At 40.8% G+C, this 26,849-nt stretch overlaps 2 protein-coding genes across 3 annotated transcripts in view; one reads left to right on the forward strand and one right to left on the reverse strand.

The window, feature by feature from the left end:
• The window catches only part of LOC101859770 (splicing factor U2AF 50 kDa subunit), a gene marked incomplete at its 3' end in the record, with an annotated part of 18,422 nt that extends 17,028 nt beyond the window's left edge, over window positions 1-1,394 (reverse strand). Inside the window, 1 exon segment of one of the 2 annotated variants that reach the window (XM_013079705.2) lies at window positions 1,263-1,394. In XM_013079705.2, the coding sequence (XP_012935159.1) occupies window positions 1,263-1,293 (31 nt within the window). 2 annotated transcript variants of the gene reach the window in all.
• A 7,304-nt stretch (window positions 1,395-8,698) lies between these two features.
• On the forward strand, window positions 8,699-12,407 carry LOC101857550. The gene is made up of 5 exons (XM_005093259.3): window positions 8,699-8,724; window positions 8,941-9,018; window positions 9,728-9,819; window positions 10,436-10,617; window positions 11,683-12,407. The coding sequence occupies exons 2-4, from the start codon at window positions 8,958-8,960 to the stop codon at window positions 10,607-10,609; spliced, it is 327 nt and encodes a 108-aa protein (XP_005093316.1). The 5' UTR covers window positions 8,699-8,724; window positions 8,941-8,957; the 3' UTR covers window positions 10,610-10,617; window positions 11,683-12,407.
• Window positions 12,408-26,849: the final 14,442 nt, after the last annotated feature.

The following is a 26,849-nucleotide window of genomic DNA, read 5'->3' on the forward strand; positions in this document are numbered from 1 at the left end:
ACTTTTCGAATCGAGCCGAACTACGCGGGTCGCCATTTTGTTTTGCCCGGAAGTTCTCGCGCTACTCCTCTCTCTCTCTCTCCACTGCCCACAAATTGTACGCTTCTAGTAGGCTACAGTACTTGGAACGTTTGTTCACGGCACAGAATTCTACAATTTTTCAGTTATCACAGTGTAGAATTCTGTGGTTTAGGGATTAGGGTGAACGCAAAATTTGTTGGCCTAGATCTAGATCTAGACTAGATCTAGGCTATAACTTATTATAACGGTGAACGCGCACCGGGTGAGAATAGCCAAAAGACTCGCCTGCACTATTCTCACCCCGGGTGAGAATAGAGGTGGCCATTCTTCAATCTTCCCGACTTCCGTAACGAGCGACCACTATGAGACAGAGCGGAATTGAGGGCTTGGGGTAGGGGTAGGGGTAAGGGTAGGGTTAGGGTTAGGGCTACTTTAGGGTTAGTAGGGGTCCGTAGGGGTAGGGGTAGGGGTAGGGGGAGGGTTAGGTCTAGGCCTCTTCTTTATTGTGTTTGATTGGGTGGTCGCTCGTTACGGAAGTCCTTCCCTAGATCTAGAATCTAGAATCTAGATCTAAACTAGATTCTAGATTAGAGGTAAATTTTTACTTTCACTCCCGCACACAGATGCACTGTTTCAGGGGTCAAACTGCTGTACTGTTTGCTGCAGATCACACATAAAGCCACTAAAACTGTCGCAAAGCAATTATTTTCAAGACAATTTCAAATCTAACTGTAAAATATCAAACTATGGGTAAAAACAGGGGGGCATGCCCCCCTGTAACCCCCCAGATTTTCTTTTACCCCAGTGGGGCAGGCCCTCCTGGAACCCCCCGATTGGTCCAAAGCATGTCTATCTCGGTTAAAAACAATCAAATATTTCAAAAACTATTAATTTGCGACGGAAATGAAGTTGATATTCGTGTTCAGGCAGTTCAGCGCATCAATATTTAGAAGTACAAAATAAACAATTGGTAGCTGAGTGTGAGACGGGAGGGAAAGTAAAAAAATACCATTCTAGATCTCTAGATCTAGAAATCTAGATCTAGATTAGATAGGCCTGCACTTAAAAAAATTTAAAAAATAATCAGATTTCTAGCCTCCTTCCGTGCATCCAACAATAATCCAATAATTGAATAACCAACACCTCTCCTCCTTGGCTCCTGCATTAACGTGGATATGTTTCAGCTCAGAGGGGACTAAAATCAGTCAAATAAATGGCAAAAGGAAGACCAACGTACTTACCCAGCTTAATTTCTGCTTGTTCGTCGCTCATGGTTTCAAATTGATGATAATCAAACCACGCTTTCTGTGCATCACATAGAAAGAACTCTATCAATGAAAAAGAAAATGGCGTATGATTGCCAGATTGTCGCCTCTGGGGCATCTGTCAGTCAGTTGCCTGCAAAAAAACCTCTGGTTGCCTGCCAGTTCCAGTTCAATCTCAGTCCAAGGCATAGAGTTACCCCCTTTTAAACAGTAGGCCTATACACAATGGCAAGAAGCATAACTGAATACATGTATTGTTATACCCTTTTAATCTTTGTAATCGAACTTTTCAAAAAGCGTACTCCACGATCATATTAACGCTCACTGCCCTATAAGTCACTCCCTAATCCCCTTTCCTCATCTCATTTTAAGTGTTATTTCCCCAAAAAACTATTATAATCGAACGATTTGATTTGTATCAGCTTTGCAGAGTAGTGTACTGCGAGTCGGCTTGTTTTAGCAACATTTCGCAGAGAACAGGTCGGCATGAAAATAACAGAAAAGAAACCGGCAGAAAATTTTCAGGGGATCAACTGGATCTTATATGTTCTTTTGTGTAATATCTGAGAAGACCAACTAAGAGATTCTACAGCAGATCTAAGTCTACTTTCACTTGAATTGGGTCTGAAAACAGATCGATGGTAGGCTAGTGACTTCATACAAATTTCTACATTATGTAAGGTTTGCAAACCACTCTCGCTTCTAACATGACCAAACTGGCAGTTCCTTGTAATAAGGGCAAATACTATCTTTGATAAAGGTCCGCCGGAAGCTAGCATCAGCTAGCTAATTTTTGCCAAATTGGCCACGCTCTCTTTTCACAAGCTTGAGTTGAATTTTCTCAAGGACCTTACACCAAATTATGGACCCTCCTCTCTCTCTCTTCGCGGTGCCATGAGTGGCACGCCGAGGTGGGGAGTAAATATGGCCGCGGACTATGATCTAAACTCGCGAACTGTGGTGTTTCTTTTTATAGAATCTTTTAGGGCTGGGCCACGTTGTGGGGGTTGGCGGGGTGGGGGAATCCACGCAAGGAAGAAGGGATGGGGCTGGGATGAAAGAGGTGGGGCGGGCCTTAGGAAGGGACGAAGGAGAACGGGAAACATTAAATAAAAGAGGGAGAGAAGAGAGAGAGAGAGAGAGAGAGAGAGAGAGAGAGAGAGAGAGAGAGAGAGAGAGAGAGAGAGAGAGAGAGAGAGAGATTGTGATCAACTGGCGGGATGACGGATAGATGACTGAGAGAGAAAAAAAAATTCTGTATGTGATACGGACTGTTCAATTATTTAAGAGTTTTGTGTTGTACGAGTAGTTTAAAAATTAAAAAGATGGGCTAAATAAGAAGAAAACGTGTCTAAGTAACAAAAAATTATCGAACATACCAAATTATAAAGATAATACATGTATTTCAAGACGCTAAAAGATTATATTATGATAAGAAACGGTGAAAAAAAGTATTTTTTAAAACTGAATTTAAGATATGACTGAATGATTAATCCAGGCGTGCCCCATAACTACCTTTAGGTGTAAGGAACAGCAAACACAAAAGAGGGTGATGCCAGCTTTATCTGATTGCTAACAGTATGTCTTGGTCTATAATTAATAATAGGCCTATTATTGATTACAATAGTTTTGTTTCCTGTTTTTCACGAAGTGGAGAACACAATGATTTCAAATATTTAAAGACCGACATAACAGCACCTTTGGACTTTTAGAATGAGAACAAAACTTACTATTATTGATGCAGGAATAGATCTAGTACAGTCTTTGTTAGCTTGTGTCGTTGCGTTCCTCAGTCCTTATGAATGAGGCGATCATTCAGCTGCCGTTCCAGGTGATGGGCAATCATGTAGACATGTAGGGCCTATAATATTTTTATATTCTACATACCTCCCTGATAATTTGATGGACATGGGTATGAGGCAGCCTTGTTGGCCCTACCCACAGAATTCCACACTAAGTGTAGAATTCTGTGGCCCTACCTAACAATCGTGCATTGGCTGTATTGCTCAGGCGGTAGGTTCTTATTGCGAGTTCGATGTTCGGCAAAATCAAAGGCGTCGAGGAGTTCACACCTGGGCGTGATCCCTTTGTTGTAAACTCCTTGCGTCTGGAGCAATTAACTTGTACCTCGCATCGAGATTTAGAGCCGAGATGTGATCGCATGCATGAGCGTGGATGACCTTTGAAGGGGTTTTTTGTTCAGAAATGTGGCGTGATTTAGGAAAAATCAGTCTTATGGAGAATTTTTTTGGGGTTTGTTTTTACTTTTTTTTAAGGGCATTCATTTCTGAACAGCCTGGTCTTTATTTAATTTAAAAATTATGGCTTCGTTCCCAAGTTATCTGTTTAAAGTTAGTTGGGTTCAGAGAATCAGTTTTGAGAAAAAGCCATTCAAAATTTGAAGAAGTTCTCATTGCAAATATTCACCAGGCATCAACTCAACAGGTGTCAAATGTGGTTAAACTTGAAGTACAATCATTCTTAATTAATGTGTATATTGTTTGAATAATATTTACTGAATCTTAAGAAAGATACAGCCTTTCTTCCACACACACATTTTTCCAGGCAGTCGAGAAAAATGAAAAAAAAACACATTTGTGTCGTTAATTTGTTTTTTAACGCCCTTAATTCAAAATCAATCACGTCATGATAAATATGAGCTTTCGAATAAATGTAGATGCACCTGAAAGTGCAAGGATCGTGGTGTAAACTACTCTTCTCTCAAAATTGAGTATTTTCTTAGAACAATAAAGTGACTTTTGTATAATATCAACAACACTTATTTCCAAAACCGTATTTGAAACACATCAAAAGTATTCCTTGTATTTCCATAATACAAATACAACAATGTATAGGGATTACACAGTTCCTTTAAATCAGTCAATAGCTTGGTTGCTTTCAACGCAAGTTATCCTGGTACGAATATAATACTATTGGTTCAGGCCTAAGCCTTCTCAGTTCCTGCCAATTACTTCTTATTGTGTTGGAGGATTTTCATAAAGGCCTACAGTCATGTTCTTCCAGAGACTGAAGTTAAAATTTAATGCCACCTTCCCAACTGCTCTTGTCACTCTTAGCTAGCATGCTATTCAAAGAATAGTATGTCATTGTTTTTTGCAACGCATTGACAGAACCAAGCATTTCATTTTAAAAAATGAAAGAAATATCATCTCTGAAGAAGGAAACAAGTCAGACGCATCAATAAATAGAACAACAGTTATATACACATTTATTATAGTTCAGGGGAACCTGTTACATGTCAATGGGCTTTCTAAATTTGGGTTATCTTCGAAAAGATAGTTTCTGTGGGTATCCAAGTCCACGTATAGCAGATAAAATACTATACACATTAGTAAAGATGTCATTAATTTTTTATTACCAGTACATGAGCTGTGGGATGGACACTACAGTAGCTTAGTAAGTATCATGCTGGGCGGTGGAGTAGATGGCCCTGTTTCAAATCCCTGACTGGGCATTCTTGAACTTGGGCTTGGGTTGTTCTGTGGAGTTTTCAAGCCTCTCACTCATTAAATTGATTTGGTATTATCGGAGACGGACAATTCCTATCTCCCTCCTCTTGAATAACTTAATAGGGTTGATATGGGTGTTAAACCATAATCTATACTTCAAGGCTATTGTAAAGTAGGTACTGGAGGGGGCTTTCGTGGCCTAGAGGTTAAGGTGTTGGCCTCTCATTCAAAGGTCCCGGGTTTGAATCCGGGTAGCGACCGAAAAATTTTCTTCTCTAAGATTGTCTCCTTTCACCCCCTTTCCTGCTCTCTAGCAATATTCTGTCGTCTGCTTTCGTCTCCTCTTTCTGCCCCCAACCCCTCACCCCCCTTGCCCCCTCCTCTGGGCTCCTGACTCTTTCTGCAGGCTTTCTACTGTTACCCCTTGACTCCTTCTTACAGCTGTCTTTCTACCACTCCCCTGATCTTCTGGCAGGAAAGATCTACATCTAGCCTTCTTGGACAAGGGCGAAAAATCTCGGAGCGCCCATGTGCAAGTTGCGCACTTTAAAGATCCCTTGGTGGTCTAAAATCGATAAGAGTAGGCTTCGGCCGCCACCCGGGCAAAATTCAAAATTTCCTACCAACGAAAAAGTATTAGGTGTGTCCCGCGCGCTCATATGACCTTATGCAGTTGCGAGCGCCGTAATACCCTATACTAAACAAAAACAAAACAAAAATAGGTACACATTTTTACATGGTAAGTGTACCACCAAAGCACTTTGCAAATGATATGCAATACTCATACAGGCCTTCATACTCACATACACAGATACCACTTGATCCTGACAATAATAAAAGAATGTTCATCTTATAACATAACACCATCTAACAAAAGATCAATAGGTAGATACAATGCAAATGTAATAGGCAAAAAATGTTACTGTTTTAATCTATACTCTTCCCCGATCCCTTTCCTTTGCCATTTCCCCAAAGTTTTGCAACTTTAGAGCTAGATGGCCCATGTGCTTCTCCTTCACCACTGTCTTAATGTTTTGGTCTGGGTGGAAAACATGATGGCTTAAGAGCCAATTAATCTTAAAAACCATTCGAAACAAAATCCCTGATATTTCTTATACCAATTGTCTGGTAGAGTCAATTTGTTCAGGCATTTCATTAGCATCAAACTGATTCTTCAAAACATGCTGATCAACAGAATCAGTCACATAATTTTTTTACATGCAATTGAAGGGCTAGTATCAAAGTGAAAATGACGGCACAATTTGATACTAAAAATGTGACCACAAAAAGAAGTCCAGTCGTACATCGAAACATTAATCACGGCATCATTTTCTCTAACCACACAAATGTGCAACAATACAGACAGCATTTTCATTCACCAATCTTGCAATGTCATTCAAACAATCAATGTAATTAGTTTTTGTCTACCGTGAAGTACCAGCTCTGAAATGGCCATTTAAAATTGTCCCCTGTCCAGTCGGGTGACGTCACGCAAAACCGCCCAACCCGAGTTGGCGACGGCGAGACGGTATGAGTTTGCGACCTCAGTGCTTTCTTGTCTCCATTTTCAATAACAGTGAAAGCAGTTCACAGCAAAGAGTGAGCTTAGAAGAAGTCACATTTTCACCATTAAAAAATGGAGATAAGACAAGAAAGCACGAGGTCGTGAGTTGACATCGAGACGCCTTCCCAGTTTTTGGGCGTAATAAGAATGTAGTTTGGATTCCGATAAAGCCGACAGCGCTGATCGGTGCTTAAAGCCACCTGCAGTCTGCCAGCTCTATGTGGAGCAAGTTGGAAATCATAAGGGAATTTTTATACCTATCGGTGCTAACTGAGTGAATGGGAAAACACAAAGGCGGCCGATTTCTGTCACCTAACCACATGGCGCCGTAAGTTATAGGAATCTATCTATACAATTTCTACAAGCCACAGAGACACGACCTACTCTCTGCGCCGATCTGCATGATCGGAGGCGACTTGTTTTATAGGAATGAAATGGTGATTCCTTCTCACCGTAAGCCGTTGCTCGGTGCAAAGGAGTGCCCCGTCAGTTGGTCGATCACTGGATGTGTGACGTCATAGGGCTGGACTGGGGACTTCTTCAACAGACCATTGTCTCAACAAGGAAACGTCGTAGACAAAATCGGATTAGATATTTGAAATCAGCGATCCAAATTCTACAGGTTCACCAAGAAGAATTTGAGTTTGTGAAGTATTTTTAAAAATCAGTAATAATGCTGTTTTTTAAAAATCCACAGATTGTAGTTATTGAGTTGAGAAGTGAGCTCTCTTTGTTGTGTGTGCGTGCGCGTTTGTGAGTGTATGTATGTGTGTGTGTGTGTGTGTGTGTGTGTGTGTGTGTGTGTGTGTGTGTGTGTGTGTGTGTGTTGTGTGCGTGCGTGTTCAAGAAACACAGTTGTTCACATATTTTGTTATTTTAGCGTGAACAGTGCCTTGGTTTCCGTTGTATGCAAACGATCTTCCGCACGGGATAAAAGAGATGAATTTTATGCAAATCGAATAAAGACAGACAAGCTGTGGAAAGAAATCGCCTTTGGGATAATAAAAAACAACAACATGAAAGTAAGTAGCATTTGCACGTCAATTCGTTACTTCCTTGATTTAGGAAGAACGCTATCCAAGATTAAAACTTTTTCATCCAAAGAAAACATGTTGGAATTTATAACGGCAGTCGTTCACAACATGGCACTTAAAGTAAAGTTCAACCTGTCATTCAACTGTCAAATCTAGATCTAGACCTAGTTCAGAGGGACAGTCTACATGTATACGCGCGCTGAAAATATGTGTTTGGTCAACCCTTCTATATGGCAGCGAATGCTGGACAATCACCAAAGACAGTGAAAATAAAATAGAAGCAACAGAAATGTGGTTTCTTAGGAGACGGCTAAGAGTATCGAGGAAGGAAAAGAAATCAAATGAGGTAGTGCTTGATGAAGCCCACGTGGGACGCTCAATGTTAAAAACAATCAGGAAACGATATATGCAGTTTTTCGGACACCTGAATAGACATAAATGTTTTGTGCATCTAGCTCTCACTGGCAAAATTGAGGGCAAGCGAGGCAGGAGTAGGCCCAGAACAACATACCTAGGGAACCTAAACAAATGGGTAATAACAGGGAAAGATCAGGGAAACGTATATTTTTTTAGAGCATCCAAACAAAGGAATGAATGGAGAACTATGATCGCCGATGTCTGTCGCAGATCTGGCACTGGATGATGATACGGATTTTTTAAAACGCCTATTTCTATGGTTGTCCTTTGCATGGAGTGTGGGAGCACTTAGATTCTACCGACTGAAACACATGTACAGATTTATATTGGAGATTTCCACTGTTGTATCTTTTCCTCACGGAAAGTGACGCAAACAAACACGACGTTTTGTTCCGCTGTTTTCCGTGGTCTGTGGGCACGCACCTTAAGACCAACAAACAGGGCAGTCACAACGAACACAAGAAAGAGAAGATTTGAAAAGAAATAAAGAACAACCCATGACAGTGCAGTACAGAGTTCACGTGAAAAGAATATATAATTTTCTTCCAATTTCCCTTTTCGCGTGATTTTCGCCCTCGTTTGAACAGACCATGGGTGGGAGGAAGGACGGCGGTCAGGTATATAACCCCGTCTCACAGACTCAATCGACACTAAAACGTAGACAGAACCCCAGCTGTTGAAAAATTACAAGTTGTAGGTGAGTACCTTGTTTCATTTCCACTTTGCTCCTTTTACTTTTTATACTAGCCTTGTGGTCTACAATTGGGCTGTCACCGTGGTTTTATGCACCCTGCATAATTTAGCTAAATTTATCTTTTTTTTCTCTCGTAATTTCTGATTATTTTCCATTATCATTCTTTCTTAAAATTAACAGAATCGCATAATTTCAAATTGTTGGGCTCAGTTTGCATAATTTCAGAATTTTCATTGCATAAAACGTTTACAAGTTGTAGGTGAGTACCTCGTTTACTTTCCACTTTGCTCCTTTTATTTCTTATACTAGCCTTGTGGTCTACTATTGGACAAAGGCGCAACACTTTACGGGAAGGAAAGACGCTGCTGTCTGTGTCACATGTCATAAGTAATGTCCATTTTGTTTCATGCAATTGGTGGGTATATATTCATCCGGTTGTTCGTTCATTCTTTTTTTTAACCCCTATTCTTTTCAGCATACCATACTGACAAAATGAAAACTTACATGAGTGTCGTCCTGCTTGCCATGTCCCTCGTGGTCATTGGTGCTCAAGGTAAGTAGACTTTATACGAGTACTTGTTCTTGGAAGGGCGGGGGGGGGGGGGGGAGTGTCTGAGAAAGAGCACATCGACATGATAGAACCGTAAGTAGTGCCCGAACGAAGAAACTTCCCGCTTTGCAGACGTAACGCTGAAATTGATATTGTAAATACCCTTGTAAATGTCGTATAACATATTTACAAATATTTTTTTGTATCTCTGTCCGTCCTTTTCATATAATAGATTTGTTGCACTAAAACTTGATGGCACTTGCAAGATCAAATTGATTCAATAGTGCCGTAAAACGCCTTGATCTACTCAATCAATCAAAAGCAGACGTAACGGACATCGGTCCGATCAGCAGCACGCCAAAGGCATGAGGTACATTTCGAACCATCATACACGAATGAAAACATGAACCTGCGTTTTCATATTTCCTGCCTGTTGCTGTTTGCCCTTATAGGACAGAATTGAACAATCTGTGTAAATAACGAAATTATCCGGTTAAAAAAAAAAAATGCTCAAAAGTGTTCAAGCGTAGTCGAATGAGCAGAATGCACGTCCTCATTGAGTTGAAGGCGAACCGGAACTTTTCATCAAACAGCCTATTGTAAATTGATGTCAGAAGAGAATTTCAGATGTTTATAGGCTTAACACATTACTTTTAGTCCTATAAACTTTGAATGTCCGTGTGACACTATTTGTTTCTTTTTTTTCTCTCAGTGCCCGAGGAGGCGGAGAGAGGAGGACGCTTGTGTTTCTTGTGCGAGAGAGTCGTGCAACGTCTGAGGCAGCTGCTGCAAGAGAGCTCCCCGGTAAGCCCTTTGGATACGGAGTCAGACTGAAAAGTATCAATATTTTAAATCCAGTTAGGGGTGTTAGGGGTGAAAACTGGGGTCATCCCTAGTTGTATTTCATGAACAATTGCCCAAAAAAGTATCTATGCGTCTCTGCAACATAGTGTTTAAAAAGATTTTAGAGCCAGGTGGAAGAGACTTTTGGAGAAAATGTCTTAAAAGCATGTTTTACCGCTGATATGCTTCAGTTTCTGCTGTGAATATTAAGTTGTGGCCATGTTTTGGTGAATATTAAGTTGTAGCCATGTTTTGGTTTGAACTGCTTTGAAGGTTTTTGCTTATTCAGGCCTCCCTTATGCAGGCCTCCTTTATGATATATATGAGCCGTTTTCTCTATTTTTCACGCTTCCTCTTTTTTCTGCTTTTCGTTATTCGATTTTAATTAAAATTTTCATGTTTACACCTAAGACTGTCACGGAGGAATTGTTTTATTACGTGTGTTTAAAAAAGATTGATAAACGGCTTCAGAAAGCCATAATAAAAATTCGACTCAAAACCTTTTAAAATCTTGCCTCGTTCATTTGCAGGAAAAAAAAATTTCTACTGTAGACTTATCGAATTTGTTTATCAATAGGCGCAGATTGAGAGCGGCCTAGACAGGTTGTGTGACTTCGCCCCCGTTCCCTTGAGGCCTAAGTGTGAGAACTTGGTCCAACAACGCGGGTCACTTCTGGTTCAACTGCTGCAGCATATTCCTAAAGACCGTCTGTGCATCCTCATCTGCCGCTCCAACAACGCTGAAAACTAGATCTAGAGGTACCTCTGGGGCTTCCAATAACTGTTGAGAATATTCTTTTCTTCTCTGGATCTAGACGTAATCCTGGGCCTTTCCAGTGACTTTAGAATATTCGTTTCTACTCTGGATCTAGGGGTTATTCTTGGGGTTTCCAATAACTGTTTAGGGGGTGAATGTTTTTTCTGTTAACGCTTTCATATTTTTGTTCTCGGGGTATTTCATATTTTTTTCTCGGTATTTTCTCGATCGTCTTGACTTTGGCTAGTGCCCTGGATCCTGCTCGGGCAAAGCTCAATTATTTTTTAAAATCAGAAAATCGGGGTCTATTGTCATGTGCAGGATTCTACGTGGTGCTCTGTTCACACTAAAGGCTTTTTTGTCTAGAAATTCCGTTTTAAAAAATAAATTTGAGCCCCCCCCCCCCCCCCCCTTATATCGCTGAAAACTGTTACCATATTTGGTTGCTTTTAAGCACAGGGGGCTATCCCGTAAAACGCTGTTTGAGAAAATCAAAGGTACAAGTTTTTTGACCCTTGTTCAGTTTCTCTATAACAAAAAATACACACCAATGAAACCAAAACTTCTCCCAAAGGTAGGACAATGCCCATGCCCACTTTTGGTGTGAAGGTCAAGATTTCTGGAAACCCCCGAAATCTGCGTTGCCCGCTTGTCCTTAAAAGTGCAAATTTGTGAACATTATAATTTGCATTCCTGTCTTTTAATTACTCGTGGGGAGTCAGGAAGTCCATAACGCGCTTTATGCGCTTCACATACATGTACTTGTATCAATAGTACTGTTAATTTGGAGAGGCTTGTTCAATCAATCAAATCATTTGTCTTTAAAAAATTATATACGAAGTAGATATACAGTATCGCATTGTTACCTGCACTTAAAATTAGCACTGCATACACACGGAAGACTGTTTGAGTATGGGGGGAGGGATTAATGGCTATGCTTATTACACTGGACAACGTACACTAATTGACTAATAAAACAATGTTCCTGTATTAGTATACCTACTTTTGGCTACCCTTTGTATGTTGCGTCGACCCTTCACGGACACATTTCTACATTTCTGGTACAGGAAGATTGTGAGCCCCTGCTGTGGGTGAGCTGGATGACCAGGTGTGTACAGTTGTCGCGGGAATTGTCTCCACGAAGTGTGGCCACGCCAGGGAGGGCGTCCAGGCCATGTCTACACGGGTGACGTCACAAGACCTCGTCCCATCGGTCACTCTGTTCGTCCGTTGGTGCTCCACTTCTTGCCGCAGCAGGCCCACGTCTTCCCCGGTCTCTGTTGACGTATTGTGTAGACCACTGTTGGCTGGTTGTTTTATGATGTTGTAGACAACTGTTGTATTTGTTATAGACCGCTGTTGACGCATTGTGAGACAGCTGTTGATGTAGCTCTATTGTTTTATATAAAGTTGTAGACCATTTGTGCTTTTATGAAGTTGTAGATCACTGGATTTCACGTTCATCAGTGTCTTTCTTCGTCTCTACTTTGCCTTGCAGCACTTGATCAGATTTGTACAAGACTACGTACCAAAGGTGAAACTCTGTGAAATTACAAAATGTTTAGACGATTTGTATGTCGTCCTTGTTCAGTTTGCTTAGTATTTCAAATTGTTATTCACAACCCTCGATGGTAATTGATGGTACGATATGTACGCCAAAAAAACTACATAAAATGTTGTTCTGGTAATTAAATTCTTTTTTTTTTTGTCTACCAATCCATGGAATTGGTATGAAAATGTGTCCTCACCAAACGAATTTTAAAAAATCTGAATAAAACTTGAAAAGCGTTAATTCAATGTTTTCCAGTTTTTCAATATATATATTACCACCCCTCATCATCACTCACCATTTAGATCTATATTAACATGTCCTTCTCTCATATCCTTGATATGCATCTATATTCCTTGAATCTGCCTGTAGGTTACACATGGGTTCGTTATACACCATTGGATACCACCATACACATCTTTCCCACTAATTAGATGGCGTCAATCTCGTATAAATGGGCAATGGACAAAAAATACCATTGTATACAGAGAAAGGCCAAAGGGAAACTGGTTGGGTCGCAATTCCAAATCGAAGCTGCTTTCTTGTGTGCGTGCCGAGAAAACGCATGAACTGAGTACATTCCTTTTCTTCTCTGCTCCTTTTCTTTTCCAGCCTACCTTTTCCCTGATCGACATAAAAATGGGGGAGAAACGAATGTGACATAATTTTGTCTCCGCTCGTTATCCGTTCCTAACATCCGGTGTTGTCATTAACACTGTAGATCTAGATCTTCTACATCGTATTGAGTTTGCAACCCCTGTGTTGAGCAATAATGAAGGCTTTTCAATTCTTGTTTTGGATGAAAAGATGGCGCGTCCCAAAACGGTAATATTTTCTACTCTACGAAGAGGTGATTTTTTTTTTTTGGAAAATAATCTTCTGGGTGAAATTTTAAGGGATGAGGAAAAATGTTTCCTACATTCAGATACGACCTGAACCTTTTCAAACCCTTCATCTCATTAGACATCCAACTTGCTCCACATAGAGCTAGCAGACTGCAGGTGGCTTTAGTAAAGCCTACAGGCAAACCACATGGTTTAAATGCATTTTAATAAATTTACAACATTGATCTAGATTTAATCTAGATCAAGATCTATGTTATTTTTTAAAGAACTTTTCATCTGTTTCCCGCCCGGCGTTCATTGACTTCTTCACCCCCCCCCCCCCCCCCCCCTTTTTTTTTTTCTTCTATTCAGCAAATTTCAAGCTAAGCCAGCGGCAATAAATAAACCGCCATCTTTGCTTTTGACCCCCCGCCTCGAGTCGCACCACCAGTCACCTCTTTCAGTCTGTCTTTGTATTTTCACTGTCGCGCTCTGCTGTGTTCGCTCTGCTTCAATCAGTGTGGCCAGAGCCTAGGTCAACATTCGGTGTCTGTCTTTAAAACAAGACTATTTTCAAATAATTTTGGTATTGTTGGCCTACCTTAGAACAGGTAGGCCTAATTTTTAAAAAGGAAGCACTTCCGTAACAAGCGACCACACCATCCAAATTGAAAATTAGAATATATTAATTTTTGTTTATTAGTTCTGGCTGGGCCTATGGCTGATGAGTCACCACACGGCCAAACTGAAATGCTGCATGGGACATTCCAACCCACCAGTCTTTTGTCATGTGTTGAGCCATTTTGGTGGACACACCCAGACGGAATTGTCATGGATTGCTTAGGTGAAAACCAATGCCCCATTTCAACTATCAACTAGCAAAGAAAGTAAAGCGGTTGGGTTTTTTTTTTGGGGGGGGGGGGGTTGTTAGTATTTTACGGCGCTCGCAACTGCATAAGGTCATATGAGCACGCGGGACACGCCAAACATTTTCAATAGGTAGGACATTTGGAATGTTGCCCGGGTGGCGGCCGAAGCCTACTCTTATCGATTTTAGACCACCAAGGGATCTTTAACGTGCGCAACTTGCACACGGGCCCTCCGAGATTTTTCGCCCTTGTCCAAGAAGGCTAGATGTAGATCTTTCCTACCAGAAGATCAGGGGTGTGGCTGAAAGACAGCAGTAAGAAGCCAAGGAGTAGCAGTAGAAAGGCTGCAGAAAGAATCAGGAGCCCAGAGGAAGGGGCAAAGGAGGTGAGGTGGTGGGGGCAGAAAGAGGAGACGAAAGCAGACGACAGAACATTGCTAGAGAGCAGGAAATGAGGTGAAAGGAGACAAATTAAGAGAAGAAAATTGTTCAGTCGCTACCTGGATTCGAACCCGGGACCTTTGAATGAAAGGCCACGAGAGCCCCAAAAGTAAAGTATAGTGAGATTCTTGGAACAAAAAGTCAACTCTGCTTCATTTGTAGGACAACTGCAGCTGTTGAGTCATTGTGATGTCAAACAATTAATTTCTGTGAGGAAAAACCTCGACATAATAACAATAAAAGCAACGATCATTTAGTACAGGGGAATAGGTAAGATAGACAGATAGAAACGACTGAGTGAAAGAAAGAAAGAAAGAAAGAAAGAAAGAAAGAAAGAAAGAGAAAGACAGGAAAGAAAGAAAGAAGGGTCGAACAGTGTCACCGTCCAACCACCCATCACATCAAGATGATGCGGTAAACAACAACGTTGTTTAGTTTAGTTTTGATAAGAGTTTTAAAATTACTGCACTTGCAACACAAGTAGGTCATATAAATACTGAAGATTAGAGGCACTACAAGATGGTAACAAACACATTAAAGAAGGTGGAGAAGATAAGAGCGATCGCAGATGTTCGATCGGAAAGAAAGAGCAAACCACACCAGAGCACCCGCCAACCAGCTACGTTTAGATTCGTTTTGGGAACAGTTTTATGGCAATTGCAACACAAGTAGGTCATATTATTAATATTAGCGCCATAGGTCAGAGGTTTTGCTTGAGAGTAACATACGGGGGAAAATAAATTGTAAGGACGATAGATAGATAGGAAGATTTGATAAGGAAAAAATGGACAAGGGGCAGACAACGCCAGAGCGCCCGCCAACCAACCACATTTTAAACGAATGAGAGCACACCACACCAGGAAATAGATCTACATCAGCCACCCATACGCAATAGCCAAGAGTAAAAAAAAAAAGAAAATCGAATCAAGGACACATCCGCACTCATAAAATACAAGTGGGTCTGAATTAAGCCTCGGAAATTTAGAACCAAGAGATAGATCTATTTCTATAATCCAGCACCATTTTAATAATATAATTTTATGAGAGAGAGAGAGAGAGAGAGAGAGAGAGAGAGAGAGAGAGAGAGAGAGAGAGAGAGAGAGAGAGACAGAGAGACAGAGAGACAGAGAGACAGAGAGATAGTAAGAGCGAGAGAGAGAGAGAGAGAGAGAGAGAGATAGTAAGAGCGAGAGAGAGAGAGAGAGAGAGAGAGAGAGAGAGAGAGACAGAAAGACAGAGAGACAGAGAGACAGAGAGACAGAGAGATAGTAAGAGCGAAAGAGAGAGAGAGAGAGAGACGAGGGATCGAGAGAGGGTTGTGAGTGAACGTAGAGAGTGTGGGAGAGAGTGATTGAGAGAGAAAAAGAGAAAGGGAGATAGATTGTGTGTGTGTGTGTGTGTGTGTGTGTGTGTGTGTGTGTGTGTGTGTGTGTGTGTGTGTGTGTGTGTGTGTGTGTGTGTGTGTGAGTGAACGTAGAGAGTGTGGGAGACAGAGATTGAGAGAGAAAAAGAGAAAGGGAGAGATAGAGTGTGTGTGTGTGTGTGTGTGTGTGTGTGTGCGTGCGTGCGTGCGTGCGAGCGTGCGTGCGTGCGTGCGTGCGTGCGTGCGCGCGTGTGTGTGTGTGTGTGTGTGTGTGTGTGTGTGTGTGTGTGTGTGTGTGTGTGTGTGTGTGTGTGTGTGTGTGGTCTCTAACTTTTCCAGTTGTGTTTCACGACTAACACATGAATGGGGCAATACACAAACAGACACACACAAAATAACAGACGCCTTTCAAACTTTCTACAGCGCACTTTACGCTGAACAAGATATAGACGAAGCAGTTCAGGACAATTACATGCAACACACTGCGCAACTCACGCACGAACAACAACAAATCCCCGAGACAGATATTTCCAGAACACACCTGCAAATCGCACTCAACTCGATGAAGAAAAACACCTCGCCCGGCGCCGATGGCTTAACAGTCGAGTTTTACCTCACTTTCTTCCCCGTTTTGGCCCCCCTCTTTACAGCGATAGTAAAAGAAAGCTATGAGTTAGAATGTTTGCCATCGTCACTAAACTTATCGTACATATCCCTCATTCCGAAAGACTCAGGCTCCCCTCTGGAAATGAAAAACTACCGTCCCATATCTTTATTAAACGTAGACTACAAAATTATCTCCAAGACCCTAACGAAAGTTGAGACCGTTCATGCAACACTTAATACACACAGACCAAGCCTGCGCAGTACACGGTAGAACAATACAAAATCACAACCACACACTTAGGGACATTATCACATACGCAGAAGACAAACAGTTAGACACATGCATACTTTCCCTAGATCAGACTAAGGCATTTGACAGAGTGTCTCATTCGTTTTTACACAAAGTTTTAGAAAGAAGCAATTAAGGCCCAACGTTTCAGAAATTGATTCAAATATTATATAACAAACCGCAATCAAAAATTCTAGTAAACCATACCCTGTCAGATGCCTTCAATATAGGAAGATCAGTTCGACAAGGAGACTCCCTCCCACTTTATATGTATTAAGTTTAGAACCTTTACTAAATTCAATCCGAAAAGACCCACAGATTGCAGGTATCAAACTCCCGGGAGGGGGGGTGGGGAACAAAAGTAAATAGCGTTCGCGGACGACACAAATTTTCCCCCAACTATTTCTAAATCTATACTACAGATCCTTAATCATTTTCGTTATTTTGGCAGGGGGAGCGGATCAGAAATTAATGAAACAAAAAGTCAGGCGATAAAGTTAGGAAAATGGAAAGATAGGGCAAACGATCCGATCCGATTAAATTGGGTGCAAGAAATAAAAATTTTCGGCAATTACTATAGGAAATCAAGAGACCAAAACTCCCCAACTAAATGGAATGACCTTGTCGAGCAGATCCAAAACCTCTTACCTAAACTCTATTACAAACAGACAACAATTTTCGGCCGCAGTATTCTAATCAACACATTCGTCATTCCAAAAATTAACTACGTCACACAAACGATAGACCCACCACCCCAGTTTCTCAAACGAATAAAACGACTCATCAGACAATTTATTTTCAAAGGAACTATCCAACACATCAGACATACAACCTTAATACAGGGCAAGTTTAACGGAGGGATACAGTTACAAGACATAGAGACAAAAACACAAGCCTATAGATTACAACACATTAGGAACATTTCGAACAACAAAAAAGGACACCCTTTAGCTCACTACTACATAGGATTACACATCACAAACCTAACACCGATGGATAACACAATCCCACACTTTTTCGGACGACAACCTACATTTTACAAAACATGCCTTCGAGCATACAGACAACACGCCAAATTACTCACTCTCGCACGCACAACGAAAGACATATACACAACGCTAGTAGAACGACAAGCAGCACCATTATACGACCAAATTAAAAGAGGTAGAATATACGCAATCCTAGACTTTTCGGAAACATTTCAAAATTTACACATTAAAGACACAACACCCTTCCAAAAACAGATCACGTATAGGTTACTTTACAACAACACCCCCACGACTCAAGCAAAGAACCACGGAAAAGATAGGTGTAAAATATGTAGACGAAACCAACGAGAAACAGAAGAACATATATTCTACACATGCCTGCACATTCAAGAGACCAAACACGCACTAGCAAAATTACTCAACGCAAACGCAGACACACAGGTAGACATATACAAAGCAATCTTTCTAAACATACTCTCACCACAAACAACAGACAACGACAACATTAGATTTCAAATCTCAGCAGTGTACAGAGAAGTCATTTTATTTGGCGAGTTAGACTACAAACAGCCTTTAGCGACACTACCCACACACCCAACACTATTTCGGAATATTTTCAACAGAAAATTACATACACCTTTAAAACAGAAACAAAATGGGCAGTATTTGAAAGATATTTGAGCTGTGGCGAGAGTGAGTGAGTAAATGTACCTCTCGACAAAAGCCCGATCGCGAGAAAGGACGGTGTCGTCAGAGCTACTCACACCGTCACACGATGTTGGACTCGCACCTACGTCTCGTGAATGAGCAGGCCGAATGGCCTCCTCCTTCCGACCACCCCCACCGCCCCCCCCCCCAAAAAAAATGAAAAAACTACAACAAACAAACAAACAATAACGCCCTCCAACCTCCCCCCAAAAAAAAACAAAAAACAAAAACAAAACAACCCTACACCAAAAAAGAACAACAAAAACCCCAACAAAAAAAAAGAAAAATTTTCTTCTCTAAATTTGTCTCCTTTCACCTCATTTCCTGCTCTCTAGCAATGTTCTGTCGTCTGCTTTCGTCTCCTCTTTCTGCCCCCACCCCCTCACCTCTTTTGCCCCTTCCTCTGGGCTCCTGATTCTTTCTGCAGCCTTTCTACTGCTACACCTTCGCTTCTTCTTACTGCTGTCTTTCAGCCACACCCCTGATCTTCTGGTAGGAAAGATCTACACCTAGCCTTTTTGGACAGGGGCGAAAAATCTCGGAGGGCCTGTGTGCAAGTTGCGAACGTTAAAGATCCCTTGGTGGTCTAAAATCGATAAGAGTGGGCTTCGGCCGCCACCCGGGCAAAATTCAAAATTTCCTACCAACTGAATATCTTTGATATTATTAGGTGTGTCCCGCGCGCTCATTTGACCATATGCAGTTGCGAGCGCCGTGAAACACTTCACAAAAACAAATCTAGCTTCCAGCAATGATAGTACATAACAAGATGGGCCACTTCTCTCTTTGAGCCAATTAAAAAAGTGTCCTCAAAATTTGGTGGCGCCCTCTTCACAAAAGCGCACTCTTTGCGAACAGAGTTACCCTACTTGAGTTTTAAAAAATAAAAGTGAAACTAGCAAGTTTTGGGATAAATTTCGGAAGAACGCTTTTTTTAAATGGTTACGCTGACAAAAAACCTCTTCCGGAGGAAAGGGTGATGGTTTTCTTCGTTTAATTTGACTTTAGAATGAAAGGCGAGAGGTCATTAAAATTTTTTAAAAACTAAAACTCCGCACTGAACGTACCCGAACTGCTGATGAACAGCAGTCGATCTGCGCACGCAAGGAGGTGCTATTCCTATTCTTCTTCTGGAAAAACGAAAGAGAGCTTCAAAACAGACTGCAGCGCCATCTGAAGCAAAGAGCATACTTCCTGCGGACACTTTTTTGGCTGAGTGGCCTATCTTGTTATTCATTATCTTTGGTACTATCATTGCTTCCAGCTAGTGATGGGCAGGTATCGATACCAGGTACTCGATACTTAGATACCTATGGGTATCGGTATCGGTACCGATACCTGCTCCAATGATAGTACATAACAAGATGGGCCACTTCTCTCTTTGAGCCAATTAAAAAAGTGTCCTCAAAATTTGGTGGCGCCCTCTTCACAAAAGCGCACTCTTTGCGAACAGAGTTACCCTACTTGAGTTTTTAAAAATCAAAGTGAAACTAGCATGTTTTGGGATAAATTTCGGAAGAACGCTTTTTTAAAATGGTTACGCTGACAAAAAACCTTTTCCGGAGGAAAGGGTGATGGTTTTCTTCGTTTAATTTGACTTTAGAATGAAAGGCGAGAGGTCATTAAAATTTTAAAAACCCTAAAACTACGCACTGAACGTACCCGAACTGCTGATGAACAGCAGTCGATCTGCGCACGCACGAAGGTGCTATTCCTATTCTTCTTCTGGAAAAACGAAAGAGAGCTTCAAAACAGACTGCAGCGCCATCTGAAGCAAAGAGCATACTTCCTGCGGACACTTTTTTGGCTGAGTGGCCCATCTTGTTATGTACTATCATTGCCTGCTCTAAACATCGATACCTATGTGCTATTTATCCCAGGGTTGCCAAAGCAAGTGACTTGGGCCTTGAGAATTTTTTGTTTATCAAAACTGATAAGTTTTCGTAGGGGGCAAGCGTTTTAAATTATTCTAGTGATTTTTTAACAAAAAGAGAGAAGTTTTTCATGAAATGTATCTAGTGATTTTGCAAAATCTTCACTGACAACCCTGATTTATCCTCATTGGTTTAATTTAAAGTTGCTAAAAATCTGGTAAATGGAATTGCCTTTTTAGAACTCTTGTGTTTTTATTTTCTAATACTAACATTTTCTGTAAAGTTGACTTTCCTCCCATACTTCAATTAATTTTTGTTTTTATTCTCATATTTGGGTATTTCTCTCTCTCTCTCTCTCTCTCTCTCTCTCTCTCTCTCTCTCTCTCTCTCTTTTACAAATAATTTTTGTTTGAGTCTCAGCTAAATAGTCACAACTTGTCTAGACACGATTACCTAAATACTTGGAAAAGTATAGTTGTATTTTTGTCTTTACTTATTACCCCAGTCGTATGTTACCAATTGCATTAGGTATCGAGGTATTAGTATCGATACCTTGAAAAAGTACTAGGTATCGACATCGATACCTAAATTGTGGTATCGGCCCATCACTACTTCCAGCAGTCTGTGCTGAGGGGAGATAATTGTTAATTTTTGTTTTTAGATCTAGGCCAAAACAATTAATATGGTCCAATTCAACTGTGTTAATTTAAGGCCAAGAAAATGTGGTCTATACTATTTTTCTCTTCCTTTCCTTTCTTTTCTCTTCTCTTTTTCTCCAACATTTTACTTTTAGAGCATCATGGATGACGTCAACTTTGTAATCAATGTCAAATTTTTGTCAACTTTTCATTGACCCCCCTCTGAGCTGTAGACATTTGTGTATGGTTCCTCAGAGTGACGTTGGTGGCCAAGTAGTTAGGTTCTCGGGATCGCAAACCGTAAGGTCGTGGGTTCGCATCCTGCCTGGGGTTCGGCGTCGTGTCCTTGGGAAAGGCACTGTACTCGAATTTTCCTCACTTCATCCAGGTGGGAATGGGTGCCCCGTATATAGACAGCGAAACCGCTATAGACAGCGAAAGATGTCAGTGTTAGTGTTCGAGCGAGTGAAATCTGCTGCTTGCATTGTGTGCTTCCCATGAAGCCAAGAATGTTTCTGAGTGTTCTAGGGCCTCATGGGGGTAAAAATAGTTAAGCGCATAGAGCATGCTGCAGAGCGAGGGTATGCGCTATCTAATTGCAAGCATTATTATTATATTATTATTATGATTATTATTATTATTATTATTATTATTATTATTATTATTATTATTATTATTATTATTATTATTATTATTATTATTATTATTATTATCATCGTTATTATTATTATCATTATATATGTATCATTATTAGTACTAGTATTATTAGTATTATAATTATTATTATTATCATCGTTATTATTATTATCATTATATATGTATCATTATTAGTACTAGTATTATTAGTATTATAATTATTATTATTATCATCATTATTATTATTAAAAGTAAACAAAATCAAGGGCACTTCCACACTAATAAAACACAAGAAGACCCGAATTATACCTTGCAAATTAAAAACCGAAACATTAATTCAAATTGCCTTTCATTGTCATTTTGTGTTCAAGTAATCATATAAAACTCACAAAGATTATAAATTCTGCATGGGTGGTTGGCGGGCGCTCTGGTGTGGTTGGTCCCTCCTTCCAAACATCTATCTGTGGGTGGTTGGCGGGTGCCCTGGTGCGGTTTGCTTCTTCTTTCCTATGAAACATATATCGTCCTTATCTCCCCTTCTTCTTTTTATGTTTGTTACTCTCTTGTAAAACCTCTAATCTTCTGGCGCTCATATTATAAATGACATATGCAGTTGCGAGCGCCGTAAAACCTCTACTAAAACTAAAACATCTATCGCCATTGACTCTTCTCCTTTTCTTTTAAGTCTTTATCTTTTATTCTCCAGTAACACCTCTGATATTGTCACTTGAAAGACCTAGTTGTGTAGCAGATAACGTAGAACTCTAGTCTTACTCAGGCTTAACCATAAATTGGTCGCTTTTAAGGACAAGGGGGCTAACCCAGATTTCGAGGATTTCCATAAATTTTGACCTACACTGAAAGTGGGCATTGCCCTACGTATAGGAGAAGTTTGGTTTCATTGGCGTATATATATTTTGTTTAATTATAGAGAAAACTCTCCTTGTATTTTAAAGAAACTGAGCAAGGGGCAAAAACTTTACCTTCGATTGTCTCAAAACAGCATTTTTGGGGGAAAGCCCCCTTGTGCTTAAAAGCGACCAGTTCAACCTCATACACCGACAGACACCTTCCTTCAGTTTACATTCACAGTTTGTGACTGAGTAAAGAGAAGAACATCAACAGAGGGCTCTCGTGGCCTAGAGATTAAGGTGTTCTCCTCTCATTCGATAGGTTCCAGGTTCGAATCCGGATAGCGACGGAACATTTTGTTCTCGAAATCGTCTCCGTTCACCTCTTTTCCTGTTCTCAAGCGATGTTCTGTTGTCTGCTTTTGGCTCCACTTTCTGCCCCACCCCCTTACCTCTTTTACCCCCTCCTCTGGGCTCCGGACTCTTTCTGGAGCCTTTTTGCTGCTACTCCTTACCTCCTTCTTGCTGCTGTCTTTCAGCCACACCCCGGATTTTCTGGTAGGAAAGATCTACACCTAACCTTCTCGGAAAATGGCTATCAATCTCAGAGGTCCCGTGTGCAAGCTGCGATCTTTAAAGATCCATATGTCGTCCAAAATCGATAAGAGTAGGCTTCTGCCACCACCGGGGCTAAAATTCAAAATTTCCAACAACTGAACATGTTTAATGTGTCTCGGGCGCTCAGATGACCTTATGCAGTTGCGAGCACCGTAAAACACAAAAAACCCATCCCAACCAAAAACAATCCTTAAAAACATCAACAGGAGAACTGTCATTTAGTGCAGGGAAAGACTGTGTTTAGTTTTAGTACTAGTTTTACGGCACTTGCAACACAACAAGGTCATATAATTGCCGAAGAATACACGTGTTACAAAAAAGTAACAAACACAAAAAAGAAGGAGAGATAAGGACGATAGATATTTGAAAGGAGAGAAGGCACAAACCACGCCAGAGCCCCCGCCAACCACCAAAATGGAAAGATTAAGAAAGACAGACAGAAACCACAGAGGAAAAGAGAAGAAGTGGGGTCTCACAGAAACAACAGATTTAGTTTAAGTAAGAGTTTTACGGCACTTGCAACACAATAACAGGTCATATAAGTGCCCGTCGAAGATTTGAGGTGTTACAAGAGAGTAACAAACAAAAAAAGGAGGGGAGATAAAGACGATATATGTTTGATAGGGAAGAAGCAAACCACACCAAAGCACCCGCCAACCATCCACAGAAACAACAGAGGAAAAGAGAAGTAGTAAAAACAACAGAGGAAAAGAGAAGTATATAAGAGAAAAGAGAAGTATATAAGAGAAAAGAGAAGTATATAAGAGAAAAGAGAAGTATATAAGAGAAAAGAGAAGTATATAAAGACCTCACAGAAACAACTGAGGAAAAGAGAATTATGTAAAAACCTCACAGAAGGAACAGAGGAAAAGAGAATTATGTTTAGTTTTAGTAGAGGTTTTATGGCACTCGCAACTGCATAAGGTCATATAATGCCAGAAGATTAGAGGTGTTACAAGAGAGCAACAAACATAAAAAAGAAGAAGGGGCGATAAGGACGATAGATATTTGATAGGAAAGAAGGGACAGACCACCCCAGAGCACCCGCTAACCACCCACCGAGAGAATTATGAAAAAAACTCACAGAAACAACAGAGGAAAAGAGAAGTAGTAGAAACAACAAAGAAAAGAGAAGTATATAAAAACCTCACAGAACCAACAGAAGAAAAGAGAAGGGAAAAAAACCCTCACAGAAACAACAGAGGAAAAGAGAAGTATATAAAAACCTCACAGAAACAACAGAGGAAAAGAGAAGTATATAAAAACCTCACAGAAACAACAGAGGAAAAGAGAAGTATACAAAGACCTCATAAAAATAACAGGAAAAGAGAAGCAGTAGGACCTCTCTGTTGCACTCTCCATCTACATAATATACCAGCATTCAATCACAAAGTTGTAAAAAAAAAGCACTCAAAAAAACACCACAATTCAAGAATGTACACAAATATTTACTTCTGAAACATGTGCAGATGTCAACAGGAAATGTTCATCCAGTCATATATTCTGAAACTAATTTAATAATAAATGTACAAAGGATATTTTGGTCTCTGGCAGAGGGTAATCCATATATACTGAACAACGAGGAGGAGGAAATATGTGGCAGTATACAGGTTCCAAATACTTGACCAAATACACAACAACAAATACACTGGTCACTCATTCATTGATTGCTTCAATCCTGTCATTTGGGGGAAGGGGGGAGGGGGTTGGGGTGGAGAGAGACACATTCTTAGTGATAATAGAAAGACAGAGTCACAGCATGAAATAGCCTTCCCCAACTGAGGAACTGAACTCCCGTTCTTCTTTATTCAATGGTGAATAGTTGAACCTTTTCATCAGAAATGTATGTGGTCATTCATTCATATTGCAACAACCAATTGAAGAAAAGAAAGATTAAAAAGTGCAAGTGCAACAAAAACAGCGCGCTTGGTCTAACCCCATTCATCTCTTGAAAAAATCAAATGGTCTATGCTAGCTATGGAAACCCCCAAAATTGTGCACCTTTGTTGATCATTCTCTTGCCACCAAAATGCCTTCGAACAGGTTTCTTTCCTTCTACAGAGGAATCATGCTCCTGTCCATTCCTGGGAAGATTTTAAGTCGTACTATACTGGAAAGACTGAAGGAAGCCGTGGATGCAAAACTAAGAGAGGAGCAGGCAGGATTTTGTAAAAAGAGATCGTGTACAGATCAGATTGCAACTTTGAGGATATTAGTGGAGCAGTCCACAGAGTGGAACACTTCCCTGTACGTTAACTTTGTTGACTGCGAGAAAGCTTTTGACAGCCTAGATAGGGACTCAATATGGAAGCTCATACGCCACTACGGAATACCTGACAAGTTCGTGAAATTGGTCAAGAAGATGTTTGAGGGAATGAGTTGCAGTGTCTTACTTTGAGGGCAGCGGACAGACTCGTTCAAAGTTAATACAGGAGTGAGACAGGGATGCCTGCTACCGCCTTTTCTCTTTTTATTAGTAGTGGATTGGATAATGAGACAGACAACAACGGGACAAAGCAATGGCATACAGTGGACCATTTCCAATCAGCTGAAAGACTTGGACTTTGCCGACGACTTGGCACTTCTTTCTCACAGTCGAGCCCAGATGCAACAGAAAACAAATCGCCTCAGGACCTTCTCCCGTAGTGTTGGACTCCATATTCACACGGATAAAACGAAAGTTCTACGAATGAATGTAGCCGACGTTCCTATCACACTACAAGGGGCACCATTGGCGGATGTTGAATCCTTCACCTACCTGGGAAGTGTCATCAACAAGGCAGGGGGAACAGGCGAAGACATCAAGGTCAGAACCCAAAAGGCAAGAGCAGCATTCATCATTCTCAGGAATATATGGATGTCTAAGGAACTGGGATTGAACACCAAGCTGAGGATCTTCAAAACAAACATGAAGGCTGTTCTACTGTATGGTTCAGAGACATTGAGGCTCACAGCAGCATCAGCAAGGAAACTGTAGAACTTCGTAAATGGATGCCTACGAAGGATAGTGGGGATCAAGAGGAACGATCGAGTCACTAATGCTCAACCGTGGGAGAGAACAAGCCAAAGGCCAGTAAAGGAAGACATACAGGTGAATAAATGGAAATGGATTGGACACACCCTGAGAAGACCCCCGTCAAGCATCATCAGGCAGGATTTAACGTGGAACCCACAAGGAAAACGTAAGAAGGGAAGACCAAAGATGACATAGAGGCGAGCGGTACAAGCGGAAATTGAAAAAGTGGGGGCATCATGGAAAAAGAAAGAAAAGAATGCTCAGGACAGGATTCGCTGGAGTAATGCTGTTGATGGCCTGTGCTCCACTGGGAGTTAAAAAGGGCAAGAGAGAGTATTACACATTCAGTTAAAATTGACACTACAATTGTCCATCCTCTTTGTGACAAGAAAATGACACATGGTGCAATCTCAGCAAAAATACTTCTTTTTTTTGTGATTTTCAAAATCCAGCAAGCAAAAGAGTCATCTGCGAGTCAAATTGTTAATTTTCATACCATGGTTTCGGATTTGTCATTATTTTCACGTTAAGACGTGCTTTTCAATAAGTTTACAAATGAGAATTTTATCACCAGCGGGCTACAAACAGTCCCAAGGCCGGACGCACAAACATCAAGCTACGCCTGATTTTCGTTGCAGCCCATCGATCGGACAGTCGGCGACACCTGCAGTCCAGTGGAGATAAAATTCTCGTTTGTAAACTTATTGAAAACTACGTCTTAAATGTAAAAATTGTACAAAATTCGTAGCCATCGTATCAACATTAACATGACTAAAGGAAGTTTCTTTCCCTTGCTGGATTTTGAAGATCACAAAAAAGAAGAATTTTTGTTGAGATTACACCATGTGTCATTTTCTTTAAATAAATTACAAAGAGGACGGACAACTGTCAGTTTTGACCACAGAATTCTACACTTATAGAACGGGAACTGTACCACGTGACCTGTGAGGAACTGAAGACCGAA

Source organism: Aplysia californica, unplaced genomic scaffold, assembly GCF_000002075.1.
Source record: "Aplysia californica isolate F4 #8 unplaced genomic scaffold, AplCal3.0 scaffold00060, whole genome shotgun sequence".
NCBI classification, from domain to species: Eukaryota; Metazoa; Mollusca; class Gastropoda; order Aplysiida; family Aplysiidae; genus Aplysia; species Aplysia californica.

Excerpts from the sequence above, each read along its gene's own strand:
- LOC101857550 (XM_005093259.3), top strand. The coding sequence starts at position 8,958 with ATGAAAACTTACATGAGTGTCGTCCTGCTTGCCATGTCCCTCGTGGTC. Across the intron at positions 9,019-9,727 it reads CGTGGTCATTGGTGCTCAAG|TGCCCGAGGAGGCGGAGAGA; the intron begins GTAAGTAGACTT and ends TTTTTCTCTCAG. Across the intron at positions 9,820-10,435 it reads TGCTGCAAGAGAGCTCCCCG|GCGCAGATTGAGAGCGGCCT; the intron begins GTAAGCCCTTTG and ends GTTTATCAATAG.